The 17,183-nt window shown below is 28.4% G+C and overlaps 1 protein-coding gene across 6 annotated transcripts in view; it reads left to right on the top strand.

Moving 5' to 3' along the window:
- LOC107439560 (homeobox protein Meis1) overlaps positions 1–17,183 on the top strand; it is a 283,231-nt gene that overhangs the window by 85,198 nt on the left and 180,850 nt on the right. For all 6 annotated transcript variants that reach the window (XM_071184435.2, XM_043052522.3, XM_071184434.2 and 3 more), the window contains exon 6: positions 3,819–3,975. In XM_071184435.2, the coding sequence (XP_071040536.1) occupies positions 3,819–3,975 (157 nt within the window). The remainder of the gene's footprint in view (positions 1–3,818; positions 3,976–17,183) is intronic.

Here is a 17,183-nt window from a genome sequence, read left to right as displayed (position 1 = left end):
ATCAATTTCGGGGTTCATTGGAATTAATGGCTGGCCAACATTGGTTCTGTTTGGTAATTTCAGATGAATATATTAAATTTCTAAAAGTTTCAAATCTAATTTGAAAACGGGAACTTTATTTCGTTAGCATACTAGATAGAACCTGGCATTGTTCGACAATTTGTGATGTCGCCATTAATTTCGTTCTTTTTTTTTATTATTTATTTTTTAACGTTTGATACATAGATTTCATTGAATACAGACACCCATTTTGTGACTTTTTGAATTGATGTTAGCTGTCATGTTTGATTCCACATGCTTCTAAAATAAAAATTAAATTTCGAACCTAATTACAGGAAAGGAATTGAGTAATACTAGAAAATAACAATTTTTTAAGTGTCCATCTCTTACGTGCCAGTTAGTATCGCATTATTCTTTGTTACATGCTTATTGGTTTACACTTGATATAAAGACTCTATCAAACTCCAAACAGCCAAATTTTTGTTCCTTTTTTTTTGTTTTTCTGTTTTCCAAGAGTTTTTATTACCTAAAATTAGTGCATATCATTTCTAACTCCAACTAAGTGCAAATAAAATCTTTATTTCAGTTTGTGTTGGGTTATTTTATTGATTTAACATATTATGGTTTGTTTTGAAAGTTTGAATTTCTTTCTCAGTTCAGTCTCTGTTTCTATTTTTATTTAATCAATACAAGCATGCAGCAAATTTCTATTTTCTATAATAGATGAAATGAAATAATTCCTTCCATTTTCTACAGAGAAAAGTCAAGAAATCTTTCCTTTTTTTTTTTGGCAATAATTCGATCTACATAAAGTTCGGCACTCGATACTTATTTATAGCTGTAATATTTTATTTATTCCTCAAAGTGACAATTTAAGCCCAACTTTCTCTATACATTCATAATAATATTTCCCAAAATATCAATAACCTATAGAACTCTTTCATATTCTACTGCGGTTCTGTTTTCAAACCATTTAGCGATCGCCAGTTTTCGCGTTCTAAAACGATGTGTGTTTACAGTCGCTTCCAAACCAAACGATTCAACCATTTCTCAGTGGGACATATTTATGTCTTCCTTTTTAGTACTTTCCTCACCATCTCGGATCTATATCTTAGCTTACCGGACTATTGTTCCTATTCTTTGGCATTCTCAAAAAATAGAAGAAAAAAATAAAACTTTTTTTCTTTCTTCTTTTCTTGACATTATTTCTTTTGGCAGGCTATAGCGGAAGTCCAGAGTCGTTGGGGGAACGTCTATTGGTGGGTCCAGAGGCTATAAAATAGACGTACCCTTTGATTTACAGGCACGAGGGATTCTTTTTTATGTCGAATCCATGACACCCATCACGGCTCGCCCCTGTATTTTCCCGATCCTTTTCTTTTTCTTTTTTTTCTTTTCACTGTGTTTGTAGAATATACCTCAGAAATTTTTTTTATCCGAAAAACTGCATAGGATTTTAAACAATCTTATGTAAGAAAAAGCTGGATTATTCAAGATAATAAACACAAGATGTGAGGAGATTTTTTTCTCATGAATTTGGGCACACAGCTTAGTAGGTCACTAAAAGTTTTGCCTTTTTTTTTTTAATTCTCAAAAGCAGATATACCTCAAAATTTTAAACGGAAAAACTGTGTAAGATTTTAAACAATCTTATGTAAGAATAAACAGGATTATATTCAGGACAATAAACACAGAATGGAGACTTCATCATGATTTTGGGCACACAGCTCAGTAGGTCATTAAAGTTTTAATTCTTTTTTAATTCTCAAAAACAGAGTGGGACTTATGATATTATTATATGATGAAATATTAATAATTTTATTCATCCTTATAACGATGTCTTAAAAAGTACTTTCACCATGCGTCGTAAATACCAAATCTTGGTATAAATATCTAACGAAAGATGGATATTGATAGTAATGCATCTTTTGCTGATAAAAATAATTATCAAATACGATACTTAATGACAAAAATATCATACTGTTAGAATTTTCATTCAAAAATTATGGTAAAATAACCAGCAGCGCACTGTCCATTGGATTAACCGTAGAGTTAACGATAAAGAATATTTTTTATCTTTACGGTTTTGAAACCGTTTATAACTAGTATGGTTATAAAGCCAAACCACGAATACAAAAGTATACAGGTTTTTTTTAACGTAACTTGCATGGTCTCAAAACCGTAAAAATGAAATTTAACTAGACATAGGAGCTAGGATTTTCATCAGTTAATCAGATGGAGAGTGCAAAAGACTTTTCATTTGAAGGGAATGGAAGAAATATTGTGGCGTCAATGTTAGGACTCGAACCCCAGTTCTGTCGGTCATGTGACTGGCAGATTGGGATTGACAGCTATAATATGTACGCAGTTTCAAGGAACTAAGTGGCTTCATTTGGTTGGCTTAGTTGGTAAAAAAAAAAATTCTGGTTGTTTAACAGTATTAGGTGATTTGACTGTTCTGTTTGAATATGGTAAAATAACGATTAAATAAATTGTCATTTAACCGTTCTTTTCGAGAAATTTCTTGAGGGCAGCCTATTAAAAATAATGTAACTTAATTAAAATGGAAAATATCTATATTTCCTGACTGATTCATCAAGTAATTAAGCATCGGCACACACTATTAAAAATGAACTAACAGATAAAACAAAATAAATATTAAAAAAAATTAAAAAAATTAGTTTGATCAGTTGATGTTTAACGCCAAAAAGTGCGATATCAATTTCCTCATTTAGAAGAATTGCTTTTCTTAGGGGGGGGGGGGAGCATATTTCTCTCATTGTGCAATCACTAAAACACTTACAATTTGTAGCACTGTATTCACCTGCCACGGTGTTTTTGCTTTGACGAAATAAAAAAATACCAGAGTAAGATGATTGATGGTAATAAACGTGTAAAAAATGATCTGTAAAGTATTTTAGTGTATTTACAGTGTACACTTTAATGTTCTGCATACTTACACGGGTATTTGGAAAAAAGTACTCATGAAAAATAAGCATGGTAGAGAAAAGCATAACATATAATATTAGAAGTATATATATAAATGAAGGTTAAAATTGGTCCAACACTTTTCTCTATCTAATCTTACGTACGCTATTTTATAACTTGTCATTTTATTAACCAGAATGTTAACCGCAGCGTATCCTTTTTCCATTAAAAAGTAATAACTGTGCCGTCAAACTACGGAAGAACGACGGCAAGTGAGTGTCACTCAAAACGCGAATAAAAGGGAACATGGACGCAATAAAAAAAAAAAAAAAAAAAAAATCGTACACAAGTGGGGGTGGTTTTACTGTCCATTTTCGAAAACATAACTGTTTTCAGTACTAAAACGGGAGGAAAAACCTTTTTAAGAAGGTTACCCAATTTGGGCTTCAAGTACCGACCATAAAAGTGTCCGACAGGCACTAAAAATGGACACTTTTGAAGTTCTAACTCTGAGGTGACGGGCATAAATTTATGAATAAAGGAACGAAGTTGTTATGGCCCTTTTTTGTGATTTTACAATGGAATTAAATGGAAGTGTAGTTTATAAAATATTGACATGTTTTCATTTTAAATAAAAGGCTAAGTAAATAAAAAAATAAAAATTTTAGTTTCTTTAAAAAAAAAAACTTGCTATTTTACAGTTTTATTTTTCTAACTACGTATATTTTATATTCGAAATGGTAATTTTAAGTAGCAAACTTGTTTTCAAAATCTGCACAATTAACTAATTATTATCTGATTATTTTTTCACTGCTTATTTCTTTGCATTGTTTTATTGATTGTGTATATGAATTGTGTGTGTTATGATGGCCCATACTAATTGTGAGTAGTCTTTTATACCCTACCAGAGACCACCTTCACAATCTCTAAACTCCTATAGTACCGGACCTGATGATGCCAGATCACCCGCCGGATCTACAGGAACTCCAGGCCCTATTTCACAACAACCTAGTTCACAACTTAGTACTGACAACAACAGTGAAGCAGGTAAGATCATTTTTACCTATATATTTTTGCACAGTTTCAAAGTACTTGTATTTCACATAGAGTTGAAATACTGGGTAGAGAGAGTAGAATAACCCCCCGACCCGTGGACAAGATAAAGTCACGTGACTGTAGCCCAAACTCGCCGTTCACTGAGACCGCTTCGATTCCCGTCCATTCGTTTAGCATTGCGATCGTCTGATGCAATTAACTGTCTGTCTTTTTAATTCAGAAATAAGAATGGTACAAAAGTCCTGAGCATTTTGCTGCACGGAGAAGTTTTCTAGGGACTGTCCGATAACTTTTTACAAGAAAGGGCGACATTTTTTTTCACTTTTTCTATTTAAAAATTGATTTTAAAATTTTTCCGATACTCAGTCATGCTCTGATAATCATGTTTTATTTGCTTTAATAATCAATTACGCTCGTTTTTGCTCACTTTTTTTGCATTTAACATAAGTTTTTATTGTTTCTTAAACTTTAAACTTAAAATGTTTAAGTATATTTCAATATATATTCTATTTTTAGCTGAAATAGCTGCAAAGCTTTGTTGGCTTCCTTGGCGAGATACTTTAGCGCCAAGGAACAGTTGAGTAAACTTTCGGTTTTGTTTTAGTTCTCTTTAAATGTCGATATCATTTCTGTATATTCTGAAGATTTTGTATATCTTTACCTCTTGATTACTAAAACCCAATATTTATCTTGTTCTAAAATGTTTCCTTTAAATATATATATTTAAATAAAAAATATGGTACATAAGAAGTTGTGTTTTTTAAATTACATAGGAATGCTTAAAAACCAAATTATTTGTATATTCTTATATGTTTGATGAATAATTAAATTCTATGAAATATTTTTAGTATTTAAATATAAAATAGTGTATAGTAGTTTTAGTGTTAATTTTTAATAAAATTATATAATTCTGTTACTATACATAAAATGAATACAAATTATGTACTATTTAGAAAATAAATTAAGGTATATTTAATCTAATCATTAAGTACTTGTTTATCTTCTTTTTATTTAAAAATAGTTGCTTTATTGGAAATACTTTATTTTACTAGTATATTAAAGCATAGGATTAGTTTGATTTAGTGCAACAAATTTAGAAAACATAACATAGAAGTGGATAAGTTGTATAGGAGTAAATTAGTGCAGTAAATTAGCGCATGTGATGCATTGGTATGGAATAAACTGCTCAGACGGCCAAGGCTAACAGCTGGCTGTGGTGCAAAGATTTAGCATCGTGAACCTTCCTTGTAAAATTTCAACTGTTTTTACCTTTATCTAGATTGCATATATTTAATTTGCTGCTGGCTAAAAGATATAGTTTTAAATGCACTTACTATTTTTAAGAAAATTACATTTTTTATGGATTGGCATTGTAATTTTCTTAATGTCCATAAAATGATTATGGTTCTTTTATTTGTAAAGTAAAATATTTTTAACTGCTACTTTTTAAGATACTGGTTTTCTGTATAAAAATTATTAAATATACATTGACCTATAATAGTTGCATAAATTTACCTCATAAAAAGTTGCATAAATTGCAATTTCTATCACAAATAAAAGTAAGATATTTTAATTATAAGTTCGTCATTAGTTTCGATCTACATTTAGTACAAAGTAAAAATTCTAATTGCTTTCTCTTTTATTTAAGTATTTTTTGTTTAAATTTCGAAAGCTTTTCTACTAGTCTCTTTGTGTGTACAATTTAAACTTCCTAGTAATTTATGGAATTAGATTGTACATGAAATACAAAGTAAAATTTCTAATTAAACTCTTTTATTATTTTCTTTGATTAGTTTAATGCTTTTAATCTTATATTTTTCTCTATTCGGAGCTGAAAACTTTTATATTAGAATAAATATTTTATTTCATATTTAGACAAATTGTTGAGTATTAAGTTAAAATGCAACAGCAGTTTATTTTTGAAAATATCTATTTTAAGTGTCAGGAAAAAAAGAAGTCAAAATTCTAAATTAATAATGTAAATAATCTTTATTGTATAAATAATTTAATGCATTCAATATATAAATAAAATTCTAAACGTAATTAAATTTAATCAAAAATATGTTTTCTAACTAATCTGTTCTACTAAAAACGGGTTTTATTTTCCCCGAAGCTATTTTTCCCGAAATTTGATATTACCTCTCGAGCAGTCTCTTGGTGAGCATAAATAAAAATGATAAAAGTGATGCAACATTAACGTTATTTCTAAGCATCGAACTTTTTTCAGACAATCTGTTTAATTTTACAATTTGTTTTATCTAACAGTGATAAAACTTTTAAAACGTAAAGATTAAATTAATTTTTTAAACGAACTTGTGTTTCATTAAAAAAGGACAAAATTTTCAAATTCACATTTTAAGCCCTGGTAGATTTAAAAAAAATCCTGATTTTTGTATTGAAGTTATTATTTTTTTTTAAAAAAAATAACAATAGTTATTACAATATATATTAGTAATTTTTTTTTTTAAATAGGTCTTTGCAATAAAAACATTTAAAAAAAAATTTCTGAATATAGTAATAAATATAAGTGATGCAGAATATCGTTTTTTATTTTTATATAATGAATAAATTTTAAGGAATAGTGTTAAGGGTACAGACGAGAACTACTGAATTTTTTTAAATAAAGGCAGTACTTTAATTAAAAATTATTTGTTAAGAGAAAAAAAACTCATGTTTTAAAAACCCATTTAATAATATTAAAGAAATATGATTAACGAAAATATTTTTTTTCTCTCTTTCAAATGCTCCGATTATTTGCGCATCGGTAATATCGAAATAAAGCTGTTTAAAAACTTGTCTTTCAAATGCTCCGATTATTTGCGCATCGGTAATATCGAAATAAAGCTGTTTAAAAACTTAGTGCGCCAACATTTGTGATACTGCGCCAAGTATTGCACTCTTTCCATCACGTGATTGTAACTCTTTGCTTGCTATCTGTGGCGTGTCTTTTCGGAAGGAATAAAGCGGACTTGGTTCCTCTACTTACTATATCAACTCTATGGTATTTCATGGAATAATTAATTAGTGAAATTCTTAATCCAAATCAATTTAGAACTTGTAAGGAGGGAGAATTTACTAAACTTAATCTGATTGAAGCATAATGCATGAAATGATAAGTTGCTGAAGTAGATTGAGGCATTATGATCTAAACCAAAAGTCGCTTATGTAATACGACTGAAATTAATCATGAGTTACCAACATAATTTAATTGCAGCACAAATCTGAAGTTGTTCAAGTAATGTGACTAAAGCAAAATTCTTAAAATCATAAGAAACTAAGCATGAAGTATAAACTCATTGGTCTTGCGATTGAAGCATAATGGACAAAATCATAAATTACTGATATAATGCGATCGAAACATGCATAAAATCATAAGTTGCTTATACGATTAGATATAAAACATAAAAACTGGTAAAAATCAAAAGAAAACTATAAAACATAAAAGCGGGTAAAAATCAAAGGTAAACTTATATTACCACGATCTCTTTATAAGCGCTATTTTATTTCAATCAACGGCAAAGTTCAGTGTATTCTACAGTATTTTACCATTTTCCGATTTAAATGACAATTCATGGTTTAAACTAAAATCTTTCAAATGATCCTTTTTTTTAAGATTTTTGAACTATCAATTTATTAATTAAATTGATTTATAAAAGATGTATTTTGCAAAATATAGTATAATAGTATAATATTCATTCCTAATCCATAAGCCATTTCCCCACTTTAACGTTTCTATTAAAGTAAACCGTTAAAGGTCTATGAATAAAAAGGCTTTATCACTGATTGCTTACCTAAAACTTCTTCATTTAAACATGTTTATTCTTAAGACTTAGAAAAAAAAATAAAAAACTCTAAAATTCCCTCTGGGTCAACTTATGATTCATTTTGTTCGATGAATGCATGACTTTGATTCTATTAAACTACTTTCCCTTTCAATTCGCAACTCAGTTATTCTTTCATAAGTTTCCTCACATTCGAACATTATTTCCGATGAATAATGTTTATTTACGATTGAGAAACTTGTTTTTTTTAGTTTTCGGTTTTTTTTTTTCATTCAAGGGACAGAATTATTTATCACACAAGAGAAATAATCCCTCCATTACAAACGGACAACAAAACACTATCCTTAGATATGATCTCACGCCACGCTCTTCACTCAAAATACTTTTTGTCCAGATCTAAACCCACTTCTCACCAATAATCCTCAACATTTCCAACAATAAGTTCTCTTTTAGTTCCTTCAGCTATGTTGAAGGGGATTGAAGGGGGGCAAAGAGCGAGAGAAGGACAAGGACTTGACAACTACAATCTTCTTGTCAGATCAGGAACTTGGAAACGTTCATTAGGGACCACGGCTCTTCGACGCCCCGGATTAGAAACCAGGGCTTGTTCGGGTCAAGCTGGTCACAAGGGTTTCCTTCGAGCAATAGGTGCATTTGGCGATCGCCAAAATACGCTTATTTCTTTGAATGATATGATCTGCCAGCCGCTGATTTAAAATCGAACATAATTAGGAATTGTACAGAATTTTTCAACGAACTGCTGAATTTTACCAGCTGGTTTTTGCCTGCTTCTAGATTTAATCAAAACATTTTTTATTACTTTTAAAGCAATTCTCTAAATTTGGGAAAGTTTCAGATAAATCCCTTTCAAAATTGATACTTAAGGTACACCAAATGCCTTCAGAAGCAAAATTTTCAAATTTTTAATTCAGAAACTTTTTATTTAGATTTATGTATGTATTATACTCTGAAATATAATATAAAGTGGAACCTGTCTAAATTGACCACCTTCGGGACCAAGTCAAGTGGTCACTATATAGAGGTGTTCACTTTATGCAGACTCTTTATAAAGGGCTCTTTAAATAAAACTTGTAGAAAATGGTCACTTTGCTCAGATGCTTACTTTACCCAGATGGTCACTTTTACAGGTTTCACTGTAAATGCAAAAAAAAAAAAAAAAAAAGAAAAGAAAAAAAAAAAAAAACAAATAGAAATAATAAGAAAGAAATTTCTTTTTTAAAAAGTATGGGAGAAAACCAGTCAAAAAAGACAAAAAAATTGTCATTTTTCCAAAACCACATAACTTCGTTAAAATTCATTATTTTTTCATTATTCTTGTTCAATGCTTTTAAAAATTACACTTAGGGAATAGACTAATCATTAGGCATACTATCAATGTTTAGATATTTTGCAGCAATAGAAAATTATTTTGTAAAAAAGGTCAAGAAGTGTGATAAATTATTTTCACATTAGCTGTAAAATATGAAATAATATTTAAACCACTAGTATGCGGCTTAATCCCTAGACAAATGTAAAGAATAAAAAATACATTCTTACATTCAAAAATAGAATACATTCTTACAAAATTTCAAATATTTTGAACTAAAATATTCTAAGGTATACTTTAGAATAAAGGAGAATAACCGAAAAAACTATTTTTTGAGAAAAATGTTGAAAATGACACAGTTTTCAATTCAATAACTAATATCGATGTGTTTCTTTTTTTTTTCTTCTTCTTTTTTTTTAATCACCATAACTTCTGTTCTATTTCACGTAGAACCAAAACTCAAACTGTTTTTGTAAGAGTTATTGAGTTCGACGTCATAGTTCGAGCTCCAAAGTTCTGTTTTATGCGAAACACGGGAATATGATGTTTTGGTCAAAATCGATTTAAAAAAAGTAGTCGGGTACTTTAACATATGTAATTGTTTACTCGTTAAGATAATTCGAATAAAAGATACAACTAACAAATGAGGAATGAATGCTTCAAGTGGAAAGTAAATTAAATGCAGAATACATAAAAATGTCTAAATTAAAATTAAACCAAAACTTTTTCTTTATAATAATGGTTGGGTTTTTTTTTTTTTTTTTCAAATAATTTGGCGTTTCAAAATGCCCCCTCAAATGTTTTAATTAAAAAATAAATTATCATTTAAATTTAAATATTTAATCACAACTTCAACTCTAATAACTAATTCAAAATATAATATTTAATTTTATCGATTATAAAGTATTATGTAAATGTAAAGCACTCCTGCAGCAACTAAAGAGGCAAGAGAGGAGCAATTTGGTTAGCATTGAGCGCCAGCTGCCTTTACTTCTAAGACAAACTGGCACCCGTCTATCCGAGGCTGGGTTGCTAGCCGTCATTGTGTTTACAGTGACAGCCCTTCTCTGTGACATCTCTGTTACCACTGTAGTCACGAAATTGTTGTATGTCATGGTTTATTTAAGTTTCACTTTTATATGGAATTAAAATATTTTAATTGTATTTTTTATTCATTTTTTTTCAGTCAGTAAAAACTATTTGCTACACTGTAAAAAAAATTCTGGTGTACAGTTGCCACTATTTTTGGCGTTCAAATAAACTAGTATTTTTTTTTACAGTGCTAGTAATTACATTTTTTTGTTTGTTTGTTTACTTTTCCATTGCTATAATCTTAAAGCGAAAATTTTTCGTTCAAAAAACAAGAACATTTTTAGTAATTTGTTCTGACTAATTCTTTCAAACAATTGCTATTTTGTAAATATTTTGCATGATAACTACAGTTCTCTACTTAAAAATATATTTTGCCTCAACAGAAAAATTAGTGGCAATTAGACACCAGAATTTTTTTACAGTTTTTTTAATTTATTTTTTTTTAAATTTTCTTTATCTCTTTTCGTGTAAAATAATAAGAAATTGTTCAAAAGTTAACCTTCCGTTTGCTAACCTAACCTTGAGCAAATCTCTAAATGGTAAATTAATATTTATGGCGAAAAAATTAATCCTCATAGACTAAATATAAATTTATAACGTTGGGAAATACAAGTTCCGGGTATGCCAAAAACTTGCTGACATTAACTCTCTTAATCAGAGAAACAAATTGACAAGAAATTGCTTCATTTTATTTTTAAATGTGTTTTATCAGTTGAATGACTTAACAAACAGGCGTTCCTATCTTCTTCTCTTCATTTATTTTTGGCTACCGTCCTAATTGAATGGAGCTATAAAATGATGCCAGAATTGTGTTGCTCATTAGCCAAATGTGGCGCTTCGCCTCAGACAGCAAGTGTCTCATTAGCTCCAGTAGTTGCTTGTTAACAAAAGGGTTACTGTTGTTAATATGGGGTCTACGTTTAATACAATGTCAGAGGATGTTTTTGATTGGTTTGACGCCTTTTTCACGCGCCCTTATGTTTCTAATCTTATGAATAATTATTTCTGAGTTTTATTTGATGAGCACACAAAAATGATTCATTAAATAGTGTTTTCGTTTCTGAATTTATTTTATCAAATTGATTTGAAATCGAAATTAAAGTCCATCTTTTTAAAAATAAAAATAAATCATTTAAAATGTTCGAATGCTTACAGAGTTAAAATTTTTAATTTAGATTTTCATGTAATTCATGAAATTTAGATTTTCATGTAATTCATGAAATTTAGATTTTCATGTAATTCATGTAATTTAGATTTTCATGTTTTTAATTTTCATGTAGATGTGTGTGTATTATATTCTAAGACATGGTATAAATATGGTGTAACACTGGTAATAAAAAAAAAGGCCGAAAGTTGACCTTTTTTAAAATCACATAACTTGGTAAAATTTATTATTTTTTCCTTAGTCTTGTTTTAAAAATTGAACTCATAAAATATGAACTTATGGAATAGACTAAGCATTAGACATAATGCTAAAAGTCAGATATTTTACAGCAAATATAGAAATTTATTTGACAAAAAAGGCCCAAATTAATTATTTTGTTTTAACTGTAAAATATAAAATAATAGTTTAATCCACTAATCTGTAGTCTATTCCTTTGACATATATATAGAAAATATTCATTTCAAGTAATTGGAACTAAAACATTTTGAAATATTGTATTTAGAAATAACCAAAAAATTAGTTTTGAGGAAAAAAAAAACAATTATTAATTTACTAACTATTGCAGATTTTTTTGAAAATAATCATCATAACTTCTGCCTATCAAATTAACAGTACATTGGTTATATTTCATAGAAATTTAGTTTCAAGATTCAAAGCTTTAATTTATTAATTTAAATTTACAAATGTAAACTGTGGTTACGCAAAAAATTAGCAAAATGCATGTACGAAAAAGAAAAATATTATTATTACTTTTTTTTTCTTTCAAATAAAATTATTATCACTTTTAAGCGAAATTATAAACATAATTCTAATACTCTTAAAAATGTGAGGATTTAATTATTAAGTTAATTTTAGAATTTTCTTTTACTTTCAATTCCCTATCTTAAAAATAAAAGTTTTATCTAAATGGTTCTTAAAAAAAAATGGAGGTAAGCTACATTAAATTTTTTTACTAACGGATATAATGAATTTGCTACCTGTTTTAAGTTAGATATCTCTTAACTTTTAATTTATCCCGTTCTACTCTTTATTTTTAAGTGGTAAATGATAAATGGAATTTAAAAAAATTATTTAAAAATTTTAGTGATACCTTTTTCGTGTGATAAGTCAATCACTTTTTTCATTCAAGTTTTTCTTTTACTTTCATTGAGGGGTCATCACAAAAGTGCAATTAAAACTTTTGCATTTTTCAAACTAAATTCACACTTTATTAAGATATTGAGAATTAGAAATAATTGGAGTCGAATTTTTTTACAAACAATTTGGCAAATTTTTAATCTGAAAAAAGGGAAGATCGTTGTCACAAACCAAAACCAACCGCTATTTCCCCCCCCTTTTTTTGTCATTTTATGTGGACGAGTTTTGGTAGATATAATTTAATTGCTATCATGTTATTTACATTTTTTTAAAAGTTATTCTTACATCTATCCAGGGTTGGAGTTTTTGCCGGCAAAAAGGGGTTTTCGCCAGGACAGTGGCAAAAACCTGGTAAAAACCGGCAAAAACTGGTAAAAACCGGCAAAAACCAAATCATCTAAATTGCTGATTAAATATTATTACAAAATACTTGAAGCAAATTTAAATCAATCATAAGGAATAATAATTTTGATACATTACATGAAAAAATTATTTTTAACATATTAATAATTAATATAAAGGCAATAATTTTTAAAACATTGAAAGTTTTTGACCTCTTTTCATTTTAGAATCCTTAAATAAATGTTTTTTTGCAAATAGTAAATAAATATTATTATTTGTACAATAATTAACTACACATCTTGATAGATATTTTATGCTTTAAATTATAGTTACATTAATTTAAAATAAGTTCATTTCACTGGAAAAAAGAGAATAATCACAAATTTTCCAATCAATAATGTTTTAAACTACTAAAATGATATATTATTACAGTATGATTTAATTATGGAATAATAATTTTGTAATTATTTATATTTATAGTATATATTTCAATTTTAGGAATAATTTTGTACCAAAAATGTGTTTTTGTCCTCTCATCTTGGAAAATATAGGTTTTTGCCACTTTTTGCCAATTTGCTTGGCAAAAACCTGTTTTTGCCAGGACGGTTTTTACCGGTATTTACCATGGTTTTTTCCACCTGCGGCAAAATCTTGCCAACCCTGCATCTATCATATTCTAAAACTAATTCATATTTATATTAATTGAGTTATTATTTAAAATTTATCAATACATAACTTTTAAAAATAAAATAACAAGTATTCCCACAACAGCCCATTGTAGATCATAGAGGCTAAGGTTCCGCAATTCTCTGACTAAAGGATCATAGTGGCAATATGGTCAACATTGCACACGGACCTCCCTTAATTCCCAGAAAAGCTGATACCTGTCGATCTGAAGCTGGGTCATTTCAAGCCGACACCGGGAATCGAACCCCATTTCTACACATGACAGCTCATTACCTTAACCACTGAGCCATTGGGGTTTTAGAGGTACATCAGCTAAACAAAGCTCTTATAAATAGACCCTAATCTAAGAATAATGTGTTGCCGACAGGCCTGTGTAGGGGTCAAGGTCCTGGCCTTGCATCAGAAAGGTTCTGGGTTCGAATCCCAGGCAAGGCATGGGTGTTCTTTCCTTCTTTGTAGTATCTGTCCTTACTGTGGGAGCAAAGTTGGACCACCTAATGTGGTGACCCTGAAAGAATGGCCAACACAATCTGCCCTTCAGATACCTGTATCACGTAGGTCATTATCCAATTGGACATTGGAAGGAAAAAAAAGGGTTATGTTTATTAATTGAAATGTTAGCTAAATTTTATCACCACATAATTTCTAAAAGTACTCTTAGGAATCATTCGAAATTCATTTATATCAAAAAACTACTAATATTAATTGCAATTTAGAATTTATCACTGCAGAGCTTTACAAGGTACATAAGTATTACAAAATTTTTCTAAACTGTCCTTGATCTAGGAATAATTTAGATTAATTGAGTCATTATTTGAAATATATCAGTACATCACTTTAAAAAAAATAAGTACACAAAAGCTGAGGTGATTCGAAGGTAAGAACGTTCTTTCATCAAAGATCGGTAATTTTTTAAGCATTCCCTTTTCATTTTTTCCCTCCTCATTTTTCCTCCTTTCACCGGAATTAATCCAAGAGGGAATTTTGACATTAAAACTAGGGATTAAATTTCATTTCGCGAGGAACAGAGTTTATAATTAGCTATTCTCATCTTCTGTACACGCCACAATTAAGAGTAAGAAACTCTTTCCAACATCTCAATGTCAATTCCCCCTTTTTTTTTTTCTCCCTTTTTCATTATTCTTAAGAACTTAATACCTTCCTTTATTTAAGAACTTTTTTATAACCTTTATCTCTGAGACAGTTTTTTCTTCTTTCAAATTCATTTTAAAGACATTATTTTTTATTATTTTTCTCTGATCTTTAATTTATTTTACTGGATTTTTAAATACCATTTTTTTTTCTCTTTGGATTTTTGATTCTGCTTCAATGCTTTAACACGGTGCTTTCGTATTTTCATTTTTTTTTAAATCCTCGATATCTTCTGAATATCTATTGGTAAATAATTATTCATTAATTATACCCAAGATAGTAATTAATTGAAGTGAAAATACAAATTATTGAGGCATTATAATGACTTTTTTTATGAGATGTGTAATCTTTTACTTTCGTTTGCTAGTCTCAAAAACAGAATACTTTAAAAGAAAGAAGAAAAAAAAAAAAAGGATTTTGAGATGAATAGTTTTATATCAATTTCTGATAGTTTAAAATAAATATAAAATTAGCACTATCGGGATGGTACTAAATTAATGGTTAACCTTTTTGCACTTTCCGCCCACAACTTCCTTTCTGAGTTCTGCGAACTTCATTATTATTAAAAATTACTGACAGCATCTTGTGTTGTTTCTGCTAATTACAAAAAATTATATAGATTTATTTTCAATTAGCTTAAAACGAAGATAATTTAGCAGTTTTATGATATAGTTCAAAAATTAAAATATTTTTTAATATATTTAAAATGATCGTAGTTTCAAAACTCGAAACAAATTATGATTTTACTTGAGAAATTCTGTCATTTGCTTTGTCTCATTTTTACTCTTTTAGATTATTTTTTTTCCTTTAATTTGATTAAAAATTAAAATTATTATTTGAAAAAGTAATATTTTATCATACATAAATAACAGTTGATGTTCCTAATGATTTTAAAACAGCATCTCTAAATTCATCAGAAGCTATTTGAAGAACATATTTTACTTCTTTCTCAAAGTAAATGTTTGTTAATTAAAATATTTTTCAAACATTTATCAATAAACTATAATAGATTGTTGGCATTAATTGTATTTTTAATAATGAGCGAATGTTTAATACTACTAATTCTTCAATTCTCTACCTGTTAAAATGCATTTAAGCAAATAATAATGTATTTATTTCAAATTTACTTTTTTTAATATTTTATAAAATTTAACATTTTACAAGGAGTTAAAATTATTTGATTGTTGTCATTAATTGTATTTTTAATTACATAAAGAGTGATTAATACTATAACTTCCACTATGTCTTTCAATTCTCAACCTGTTAAAATACATTTAAAAAACTAATAATGACTGATTTTATTGTATATTGATTGAATATAAAATACTAATTTTAATATTTTATAAAAATTCAAATTTCATCAAATGTTAAAAAAATTAATGTAAATAAATTATTTAAATTATTTGATCTTAATTTTATTGTGACTGCAAGCTAATTGTTAGTAAGTTAAGTGAATAGTTTAAAAATAACACTATAGCTTAGTTTTCTTATATTTTACCTGTTAATATGTGATTTATATAATTTTTTACAAATTTATAAATTTACTTTATGTAATTTTTTATAACATTATATAAAAACTAAAATTTTCTTTAGAGAAAATGTTTTAATGCACTAATTACTTACATGCAAGTCAATACAATATTATATATATATATAAAACTCTCCGACTGAAATAATAATAACTAAAAATTGTTAAATTGCATCATAAAAATGTTTGATTTTAAACCTTGCCATTGATGTTTTCATTAGCCAACAGAAAAAAAAAATAAAATTGTTTAGAAATTCGGTTAACTGAGGTATCCGGATAATCGAGGCCTAGGATTATTGCTTGAATATCGAGCCTACTGTTGTCTCCTTTGACGTTTGAGGCTGGAGTGGGTACGAGTCACCAGCGCAACAAAACGATTGAGCAAAACATTTCTCACGCGAATTGAAAGGAAAGCTTGGATTATCCATTGAATCAGTACTATTCGACAATCACTTGACACTGAGTAATTTTTTGAATAATAATAAATAAAAAAAAGCATTCCCTTCTCCGTCCCAACACCGGGGTTGTCAAGTTGAATGATTTATCACCCAAGAGGGCGGGATTTTTTTATCACTACTCTCCCAAATCGGTTCTGCCTACCTCTATCTTGCACAGCAGAACACATTGGGGCTATCTATTTGATTGAAAGGTACTTCTTTTGATTATGTATTTTAGTAATGTGTCAATGGGTGGTATGTTATGGTGTGTGACTGTTTGAAGAGCATTGGCAACTCCCTCCTTCCTCTCTCTCTATATATATGTGTGTGTTTTTCGTTGCTCAAGAGAGCACTTCAAATACATTTCATTACATTTGAATAAACAGCAAAAATCTTGTTAGTTTTTTTCTTCTTCGAAGAACCATGATTTTTACTGAATACCATAAATAAAAAGAGACACCTCAAAATTTCAATTAACTGAAAATCTGAATACCTCCTCTCCAAAGTTTAGTCAATGTGTGTTTGCATTTAAAAATGAATGTTTCCGTCA

The sequence above is a fragment of the Parasteatoda tepidariorum genome, chromosome 10, assembly GCF_982258835.1.
Source record: "Parasteatoda tepidariorum strain Cologne lab strain chromosome 10, Ptep-v5.0, whole genome shotgun sequence".
Lineage (NCBI taxonomy): Eukaryota > Metazoa > Arthropoda > Arachnida > Araneae > Theridiidae > Parasteatoda > Parasteatoda tepidariorum.
The sequence above is the reverse complement of the archived record's forward strand: the minus strand, read 5'-3'. Positions and strand labels throughout refer to the sequence as shown.